This window comes from Microtus pennsylvanicus, chromosome 9, assembly GCF_037038515.1.
Source record: "Microtus pennsylvanicus isolate mMicPen1 chromosome 9, mMicPen1.hap1, whole genome shotgun sequence".
Taxonomy (NCBI): Eukaryota; Metazoa; Chordata; class Mammalia; order Rodentia; family Cricetidae; genus Microtus; species Microtus pennsylvanicus.
The window spans coordinates 70,478,082-70,488,805 of NC_134587.1; the positions used below are offsets into that span (position 1 = coordinate 70,478,082).

Sequence of the window (10,724 nt, forward strand, 5' to 3'; positions counted from 1 at the left end):
AGGTAAGGGACAGGATTTGGATTCCTAGAACACAGGTAGATGTCAGGTGGGTGTGGCAGCTTGCCTGTAACTCCAGCCTTAGAAAACAGATAGGGGCCATCCCTGGACCAGGTTGGTAGTAGACTATTAATATCAGTGAACTTTGGGTTTGAATGAGAGGCCCTTTCTCAGTGAATAATGCAGATGATGATCAAAAAGTATTCTAAAATTAAAAACCTTAAATATGCATTTAACAATTTTTTTAATGCTCTTTTTACTAATTTTGAGTTCATATTTTCTTTTGTTCTTCTGTAGCTCTCCCCGCTACAAAAAATGTGGCATGCTTCTTTTTAAAGGTGTATTGCTAGCTTGTTTAGTAGAGAATCTTTTGATAATTGCTAGGTAATCCCTTGGAAGCTAGGCCAGGAAGTCTGAAGAATTCTCAAGTGTTAATGATCTCTCAAGCATGAAGGCATTAAGATGGTTTCCTCCAGCCCCTGCCTGAGATCATTCTTACCCTTTATTCTTACAGTGCAATTCACAAAATGTGTATGCTAACATTGGATGGAGAATTTGTTTGCACAGTGTGTAAGGAACTTTTATAGCACAACAAAACAAATGTTCTAATTAAAAACAGCAATAGCAGCAGCAGCAGCAGCAACAACAACAATAAACAACGCCACAAGTCATATGGTTGGCCACCCAGATCTGCAGGAGGATGGAGGCACTACCCAAGACATCTATCTACTTGGTGTAGCTGAACCACCATTATAGCACAGACTAAAGTGGCCCCCAACCTGCAGAGGATTTTTGGCAAGGCCCATGGCTTACTCAGCATCCCTGAGGATCTCAGAGATCCCTTTTTAACATTGTCCAATATGAGCCAGCCCCTATCAAACCACCCATCATGAAGCCTCTGTCCAGAGAGAGGTATTGCTGTCTCTGCAGCCTCATCCTGAAAGGGGACCAGGTGTCCACCCCTCAATGATGTCAGACATCATACAGGCCCTGACAAAGGTTATTGATTTTGTTTGGGGACAACAGCATAGGACAGTAAAACTGAATCATGAAACTACCTATGCACGTGAACAGGGACTTGCTAGGAGAGAGTGGAACTGAAAACAGCTCCTTTTACTGGACTCCACGGGCTGTTGTCTAAGACACACCTGCAAGTTAGCACAGTCATGCCAACAGGTAACTGGTATGGAACACCACACAACTCCCAATGCCCTCCCACCCGGAAAAGAAATTGCTCCAAATGGCACAAGATTAAAATTTCATACAGATTTTATTTTGTCTCCATGAAGTGAGCATGTGAAGGGTGTGGGGGAAAGACTAGACAGATACCTATTTGAAATACGAGAGTGGTTGTAGGTACTTCTCAGTTAGGTTCTTTCATTTTGGTTGCTGTAAATTTGTTCTCCATTACCCGATCCTGTTGATCTTGTCATGTATGACTTTTCTAAAAGGCTGTAACTTTGCAAAGGAAAGAATCTATTTGTGTTACCCTTGTCACACCTAGCACAGAGCTGGGTTCCAGTCACCTGTCCTGCCAGAACCATACGACTGTGATTTGGATCACCCCCAAGGACATGTGTTAAAAGACTTAGTCCTCTGCACTGTGGAGATTCTGGGACATAAGGCCCTCTGGGAAGAAGTTAAGTCATTGGGGTGTGCCTTTGGAAGGAATATTAGCACCCCCAGATTCTCCCTCTCTGTTTGCTTTCTTGGTAGCTACCATTAAGTGGACAGCTACCCTCTACTGGGCATGTCTGTCATGATTTACCTCCCCAAGGTCCAGAGGCAGTGGGGTCCAGGGATCAGGGACTAAATCCTCTGAAACCATGAATTCACAGCAACTTCCTCCTTTCACATTGGTTATCTCAGGTGATATTTTACACAGACAGAAATCCAATAGTACAACTGATTGACTAGTCCATTAAGGGAGACACTATCTGTTCTCCTTTAACCATGTATGTGCCGGAGAATTGTGAGCTCCGTCACAGAGACATGCACAAGACAGTAGGGCACAGGAGTAGGTAGGTGTTGCGAATGTCAGCAGTATTCCAGAGTTTCTCTCCAGTCTTGTGCATCATGGCAACAACCAATAGGAGCTTTAGATACAAGAGAGTCACTTTTCAGTGTGGACTGGTGCTAGCTGCGGGGCCTAGCTCTGTGAGGGTCATGCATGTTCCCGGAAACAGTGTGCACAGCATAGGGAAACTGAGTCAGTGCTTCTGGCCTGGGAGCACTGCAGCTTTGGTGGTGAAAGGCTCTAACGGACACCCAGCACAACGAAGACATCTATCTAGGCTCTTAAGGTTGTAATATGGTTTGCCTTTCCCTTCTTGCAGTAGTTTAGGAGACGGGGTGCTTGGCCTTTTCTTGTGGTAAGTAGTTTAGAACAAACTCATCATCTAAAAGACTCAGAAGGCAAAAGGAAAATAAAGATCAAGACTTTCTTGTGTTCCCAAGCAGTGGCTGTAGAAATAGCCCCACAGTTCCAAACACACAGACGATTATAAACACCCAGAGGAAGACCCTGTCCACCACCATGGCCGTGTATTTCCAGTCATCTTCTACCTGAAATGTGATAAAAAAAGATCAAGACTAGCTTTGAAAACCAGGACCATAGGAAAACATGCTTTGTCTTATGAATAGTGTTTTCCCCCACAAAGCAACTTTCTCTGATACTTTCAAAATCAATTATTGGTGTTATGTTTGCCTGCCCGTGTCTCTTCTGTGGTGTTCATTGTCTGAGGAGGGTAGATATACATCATGGATGGCCATGGACGGTGCTGAAGACCTTTATGACCCCTTTCCTGTGACAAGAGTTTTTTCCTGGTTCTAGGGACAGTTCCCAAATTTTCTGCTTGAGAATCCAACTCTTGTCACTTGTGCATAAGGGGAGCCTGGCTCTTTGGGGACCTGAGTCTGAAGCAGTGAGAGAATAGGCTGGAGGATGTGGGCTATGACTGAGAACCCCTTACCCAGAAGTAAGTATCAAAGTGATGCTAACAGAGAGAGCTTCTGCATACCTGAACTCTTCCTAACCTTCTGCTATGGCCTCTGTGGATTGTGTATTAGGGGACCTGCATGGCACGGTAGGTCAGCAGTAACTGTATCTCCTACACAGAAGATGATGCCAGCCCGGAGGGGAGCTCATCGGCCATTCCTGTCCTGTGACACTTGTTAGGCCAGGTGTTCTCAGTTTCTCCCCGTGCATCAACAGGCCATATTGGGATCCTGATATTCCTTCACTAGGAGTTAAAGATGCAGGAAGCTGTAGTTATGAAACAACTTTGGACACCTGGCAAGAGCTTCTGGAAGCCTCAGCTAGACAAGGGATGGCATGGGGAGCTGGCATGGTATCTTTGAGTCCTTGCTTTGGGGGAGGGGGAGGGGGAGCAAGTTACTGACATGAGAGTGTGGGAGATAGCATGCTGAGCACATCTCCAAGATGCCTTTGATTCCGGTCTCTGTCCGCCTCTAGTAGAGGAAGTGAAACCCCATCTGCTGAGTGCCAAGGAGCTTGCGTCCTTCACCACTGCGATTTCAGGCAACACCTCAGTCAGTTCGCCTTTCCCTGGGCAGTCTCCCTCCCCACCCTCTCTTTACTACTGTTTGCTGTGCTGGGGCTTGTTCCATGAGTCAACCTGTCTTGCATATGTAGCATAGCTGCATTTGACTGTAAGTAAATGCAGATTGGAGATGTGTTGGAGGGCTACATATCATCTCACTGTCGCTATGGAAACTCTAACCCAGGTTCCCCAGTGCTGCACGATAATAGAGCTGGTCTTAGATGATTCTGTCTGACTGTATCACAAATGTAACTCCCACCGATGCTCTGACTAGTCTGTAAAGTGCCTATAGGTTTGCTGGGGGCACAGTGGGCGGGAGGAAAGGGGTATATGCTCACCTCCTTTGTTTCATTGTGGCTCCTCATGTTTTCTGCTATGAACTGAACACTGTCGATCACATCTTCCACATCTGGTGAGTGCTCTGAACTCTCTGTCTCCCATGGTGCAGGCTGCTGACTTAACCGTCCCCTGCCAGGAGCCATCTCTCTTAGCTTTTGACAGTGGCAGCCTTCCTTCAGAAGTTTGGGCTCTCTTCGATGAGCAAACTTGACCTTGGTAGATCTCTTAGGAAGGTTTTTGGGGTCCTTAACATCACCCGCCTTCTTTATCTTGTCCAGAGGTCTCTTCATCATCAGAATTGAGGGGAAAACCTGAAGGAAAATGGTCTTCACCCACTTGGGCATGGTATGCGTTGCTGGGGTGCGGTAGTGTATGTTCAACACAAACACAGTCACCACAATGGACAGAGTGACAAAGATCATAGTGAACAGTAGATACTCACCAACAAGTGGGATCACAAGAGATGTGGATGGGATGGTCTCGGTAATCACCAACAAAAAGACAGTCAGAGAAAGCAGTACAGAGATGCAAAGAGTCACTTTCTCGCCACACTCAGAAGGGAGGTAAAAGACCAACACAGTGAGAAAGGAGAGGAAGAGACAGGGGATGATGAGGTTAATGGTGTAAAACATGGGCAGTCTCCTGATGTAGAAAGAGTAGGTTATGTCTGTGTAAATCTCTTCGCAACAGTTGTACTTGATATCATGCTTGTAGCCAGAGGCATCGACAATTTCCCATTGGCTGTTTTCCCAAAAATCTTTCATGTCCACTTTAGAGCCGATAATCAGGAGGTCAATCTCAGCCTTGTCATAAGTCCAGGAACCAAATTTCAGGGAACAGTTTTGATGATCAAAAGGGAAGAAGGTGATGTCCATGGGACAAGAACTCTTGAAGATGGCTGGTGGGGTCCAGGTTATCATGCCGTCGTACTTCACAAGAGCTTTGGTCTTGCCTTCGACTTGGAAGTCGCCGACCGCACTGCAAGGAAAGCCACACACTTTTAGCAACACAGTCCCTTTGCTGTGGGTCACCTGGGTCAAAGATTTTGGCAATTGACTGTGAATCTGTCTAGACACACATACTTGTTATAGAGAACGATGTCTGGCTTCCAGATCTTGTCAGCTGGAACACGAAGTGTCTCGATGCCATCATATTCCCTTGGGTCCCAACGTAATTTGTAGTCCTTCCAGATCTAAAAGAAAGGAAGCAAAGAGCCATTTCTGGTTGCGGTGGTGGTGGTGTTCTTGCTTTGTGTTAACTGTTGTTAAATTTGCTTTTTAACAATGTGATCCATGTACATTGGGGGTTCTGATTACTGTTACCCTCTCTGAACCCCAGTCCCAAACCCTTTTACTCCCTGCAAGCCAAATGTTCATGTAAGTTCAATAATTTTCTTGATTAAAAAGTAAGATATTTTGAAGATTACATTGATTTCTATTAAAAGCAGAGGATTATAACCATGGGCACTGGGAGCTAAATAGCTGAGCTGATTTTGGTATACACATAACAAGATTAAAGCTTCATATTGTGTTTCATGGACTACTTCAGTTCAAACTGGGGTAGCAACTTGTTCCTAATGATGTAAACACAATTTGCACGCATGAGGATAAGTCCATTGTACCGTGTACACTATTTAGACTTTAAAGAGCAAAGATGCTTCTATAACTTATAAAAGTCAGCTACTGATTATATAATATGCTTTCTAGACCTCAACCATTGACCTCCTAGAGCTATCAAAGAGGAAAGTAAACATTCGACTTGGGACTCCAGTAATTGATAAGAAGATATCTGAGAACAGAAAGTAGAAAGGGCAGAGGGCTCTATGTCAAAGACATTAGGCTCTACCCACGTGCTGTCTGCATTAAGCCAGCTGCAAACAGAGCATATACAATGTCTATCATAGGCTGTGGAGGGAAAGAGGTAATGTGGGTGGGTTTGTCATTGAGCGGACACACGTGGGCATGGTTCAAAGGGAGAGATAGACAAGAGACACATACGTGACGCAGCCACAGATTGGTTTCCATGATCTGGTTGACTTCATCCTGGGAGGGAGAAATAATTTTTTCAGCCTTCCATGTACTTGCTAATACAAGTCTTTTTTAAAATTGATTTTTATTGAGCTCTACATTTTTCGCTGCTCCCTGCCTTTCTCCTCTCCCCTGATCCCTCCCCCAAGGTCCCCATGCTCCCAATTTACTGAGGAGATCTTGTCTTTTTCTACTTCCCATGTAGATTAGATCTATGTAAGTCTGTCTTAGTGTCCTCATTGTTGTCTAAGTTCTCTGGGAACAAGTCTTAAAGCAAGAATTATGGCTAAACGTGTAGTGATGGGGCAACAGGCTGTTCTACTATACAAAAGAAATTCATTTTATTTAATCTGTTTATATGCCACATATGAATTATATTAGTAGCCACATGCCAATGTCAAAATCCACCTACTCAGGACACCGGCGGCCATCCTTCCTCCCTAAGACAGTTGTCTTGAGAGAGAGTCCATCATCAGGGTGTGAGGTGAAGCTGAGCAGAGGGGCGGTCCTCCCAGACTGCAGGGGACACCCAGTTTAGCTCTCTACTCCCCGCAGCCCAGTCCACACGCATCTTGCCCAGTGCAAAATCAAGAAGGGGTCAGAACAGGTATGAGGTAAATGGGTCTAGCCAGGTAAGAAGAAACCTCTGGCATGTGAAACATGAACCAATATTTACCAGAATATGCATATGTCCAATTAAGAGTTAAAGGACCAGGCTGGCTCAACAACGTCCCCTGGGTAAACCTGGTGGTGTCTGCCTAAATGTTGCAGTTAGGTCTTTCCCTAAGTCTACCTAGGGTAGGAGGACCACTTCCCTATCCTTGGGCTGGGCTGGAAGATGACAGGCTTCCTCTATGTGTATGGCAGTCTCAGGACCATCTCTGATGCTCTCTCTGGTGACATTCCAGGGTTCCCTTAATTTCCTAGTCTATCTACTAGTACAACTGGGGCTGAAGTCCAGGCCTGGAGATAAGACCCCTTCTGGACTTTGAGAAACAGACTCTTCTACCTCCTGTCCATGGGACAAGAGAAAGAAGATTATTTAGAACAAGGGGGAAAAAAAAAGGAAAACAAGAGAGCCTACTTCCAGTTGCCCTTGAAATGACCCCAAAGGAACTTACAGAAGGCCACAGAGTATGGCACATAATTCACTTCGAGCCTCCATTCCACTAGACTTCATGTCTGTATTTTATAATCTGACTCTGAAAGAACTTCTAATCATGCAAAGCCTGACGCAGGGCCTGGAGCGACCCTTTACACGTCCTCCGACATTCACTTTTAAGTCGTGCGACGCGACAGAGCTCCGCGCCCATCAGGTGCACAAAGTGCGCGCGCATTGGGAATGTAGTCCTCCGGCAACATGTCTGGAGTCCGAGGCACTCACCACATTGGCCAGCTGAGTGATGGCCAACTCAAAATGCACTGTGACAGGCTCAGAGACGTTTTCCACCGGCCGGATGAATCGGTTGTAGCGAGCGAACAGTGTGTGGAAGAGCTGCTCTTCAGACGCACAGCCTGTGCAGCCTGCGTGGTACACAGACGAAAGTAGCAGAGAAGCGCTGGGGTAGGGGCTGAGCACAGCACCAGCTAGGCCCACACCTACCTGGTTGCACTAGGGCCACTCAACCCCACCCCCTTTTAAACCGTGCTTACTTTGTTTCAACATTGAGATAAAACGACTACATAGGCTTCTCAGAACTAGTACAGTGCCCACAAAGTGATCCCGAGATGACTGCCCGTGGAAGTCAAGGGCACCATAAATGTCGTGGAATAGAAAGCCATGAGGAGGGAAATTTTTTGTGTCACTAAACACAACTCACAGCATGACCTCTGAACCAGAAGCTTTGTGGGAATTGTGGAGGTCTGTAGGTTTACACCTGGCAAGGCTGGCACCCTCACCAGACAAACATAGTATCGAATCATTGCCTAAAATCTCCAAAGCCACGACCTTTAAAAAATATACCTTGGAATCATTTATTTTTAGATTTGTGCAAATGCAGAGTTTTTAAAGTGAATTTACTTAAAGTCCCTTAAAAGCAATTGCAAATTGATTCTCAGTACCCTTTTTAGCCATTAAAGTCTGGCCAGTAGTGCCACCTGTGTCTCTAACTCTTTAAGAATGCAGTAAAATAATTTCTCACTCCCAGTTAGCACACCTCACTTCCCCAACACCCCAGTGAAACACACCCCCATAGTTAGTTTTGTACAGTTTATATTTGACTACAGAAATACGCCATGGACTTCCCCAAAAGATTCGTATTCTGACCAGATGGAAAGAACCAGAGACTGCTGTGCTTCTCCCTGAAGCCACTTCAGGGGTCCATTTGGAAGGACGGCCCCAGGAGAGAAGACCTTTGCCTGCCAGCTGTCATTCTCGTTAGTGTAATTAAAAACAATGGAAACATTTTTTTCAGGAGCCAGCGAGAAACCTTCCTGGCTCCTATTGCCATGTCCCCCCTGTGAGACTCTATCACTCATCCCTCCATCAGCCCCCCACCCCGAAACCCAGTAGCACAGAGGGGATGTGATCTCTTCCGCCAACAGCCATGTCTGAGTCAACTCTTAAGATCCCAGATGAGGCCAGTTACTGACAACGGGAGGGTTCACAAGCTGCGTGATATGTGCCAGCTAACAAATCGCTCTTTGAAAAATGTATTACATATAGTCACAAGAAAATAAGTGGAGAACATTGATAGCATGAATGGCTATGGAAACAGATGACTCTGTGTGCTCACTGGGAAGACATACTTTAGTTAGAAATATGAAATACGATTTACAGCATATTGCAATGTTTTCCCCATACTGCTCCCCAAATCTCACTGTTAGGTGACTAATAAAAATCCCCTAGTCATTTGGATCTAGGCAAGCTGAGAAAGGAGAGTGAATGCACGGAGCTAAAATCATTCTAGGATGTAAGCAGAAGTAACTCACCTTTCAAGGAAGCCAAGAATCCACATAGGCTCAGACACAAACCCAAGCGAAGGAACCCCTGGTCCCGGCCCGTCAGCATGATAAAAGCACCTGAATTCTGATTTCTCCCCAGAGGGTGGTGAAAGACAGCTGTGGGAGTCGGACCATTAAAGCCGCAGAAGCTCGAGGCAACCCACATGGATCTTCTGCGAAATGAAAACACGGAACATCACACAGCTGCTCCCAGCATCGTGGAACGGAGCAGAAGTGAAGGGCAAGGGAAGCCAAGACTGCAGCTTCAGAAGGGCTGTCACATTTCCTGTCACCCTAGATCTCTGTGCAAGAGAGACGAAGAAAGGCAGGACTTGACACGATGCAGACAGGTCCCTTGGAGACCTGCCACCGCACCTATTATTCTTTAGGGTTCTCCACCTTCCTAAAATGTGGGCATATATCATATATCTGATATGCGACCACTGTGTAAAGGTCATCTGACTCAAGGGATCATGACCCGTAGGTTGAGAACAGCTGCTTTAGGGGTCTAAGCACATATTTACTTGACTCCCACTACAGAACACACACGCACGCACGCGCGTGCAGCACCAAAGCATTCACACAGTTTGCTGTTTAATTGACAGGGTCCTCTAAGTTCTCTTAGCCCCCCAGCTCCCATCAGCAGAAGGAGGATTCACAGGCGGGGGCCTCACCCTCGGTTCTTACACGTCCTTTCAATCCTCTCCTTAGTACCTAGGCTTTGTCTTTTCCTCAAGTACCACAGAGTTTTCAGAGAGCCTGAGGAGACACAAAGTGAGTCAGGATGACACTCGGCTGTGATGGATCAAGGGGACTGTGTCTGAAAGTGCACATTGTAGCTGCTGTATGCTTGTATTTTCTACTGGACACACATCGGAGTCTGAAGAGGACAGGGCTTTCACATCTAGCTTCTGAGCCTCTGGGAGGCTCACAGCTGGCCTGCCTAGGGCTGTAGCAGAGGAGGGGCCTTAGGGAGGCACAGCTGGTGGTGCCTGCTGTCTTCAGTGGGCAAGCTAAATCTGTATGACAGATGCAAAGAGGCTACATGGGACCCTTTGCTGGGTGTTTCTTTTTGTAGTGCTAGGGGTCAAGTCGATGAGAACTCTGGGAACTCTGCCTGCTTCTGAGGAACTTTCTGGAAACCTCGGGCTCTGTGTGCCCTTAGTTGATGCTAATAGCCTTGATTGTGGAGGTCACATGACTGAACACTGAGCTGTGTGTGTACCCCAGCTTTGCTGCTGTGCGAGACTCTGAGGGAAGCAGACTAATGGTAATGATGCCTCAGGAGAAGATGCATTTGAGATCTTGTCTGGTGACAGTTGCCTTTCAGTGATTTCCCCTTGTCCTCTGGGGAGAGTTCCCCACTTCTATCTCCTCCTAGACCTCCAAGGGAAAAAAACCTCCTTTTTTTCTGACAACTAACTATAGAATGAGCTATTCCTGAGAAAAGTGGGGGAAAGACTTGAATACCTTCCAATTAGTACCTTCTCTCCTTAAGACCCAGAGCTCGGAATATCCACTAGACTGTGCAACAGAAAAGCAGCCCGATAAGGGTTTGTGTGTTGGCCTCTGAGAAGCTTCCCTGGGACGTGCTCTGCACAGCCTTGCTTCTGTAGCCTCAGGCAAGACTACAACTGTTGGTAACAGCCACCATCTTATAGCCTCATCCTCTTTATCAGTATCATCAACAGCATCTTAATTCTTTCGCATCACTCTTATCTTAATCAATACTATTAGTAACATCTCAATTCATTATAGCACTATCCTTGTCTTAATCAGTATCACCAGTACAGTTCAAAAAACAAAGGAGTTGAGCTTGACAGATGGATCTTGGTTAATTGTGTCTGCTGCCCTT

At 46.0% G+C, this 10,724-nt stretch overlaps 1 protein-coding gene across 1 annotated transcript; it reads right to left on the bottom strand.

Moving 5' to 3' along the window:
- Nucleotides 1-1,250: 1,250 nt before the first annotated feature.
- Chrna6 (cholinergic receptor nicotinic alpha 6 subunit) lies at nucleotides 1,251-9,045 on the bottom strand. Its single transcript, XM_075984529.1, has 6 exons — nucleotides 8,858-9,045; nucleotides 7,311-7,450; nucleotides 5,897-5,941; nucleotides 4,982-5,091; nucleotides 3,899-4,877; nucleotides 1,251-2,562 (listed from the first exon to the last, which is right to left on the bottom strand). The coding sequence occupies exons 1-6, from the start codon at nucleotides 9,033-9,035 to the stop codon at nucleotides 2,431-2,433; spliced, it is 1,584 nt and encodes a 527-aa protein (XP_075840644.1). The 5' UTR covers nucleotides 9,036-9,045; the 3' UTR covers nucleotides 1,251-2,430.
- Nucleotides 9,046-10,724: the final 1,679 nt, after the last annotated feature.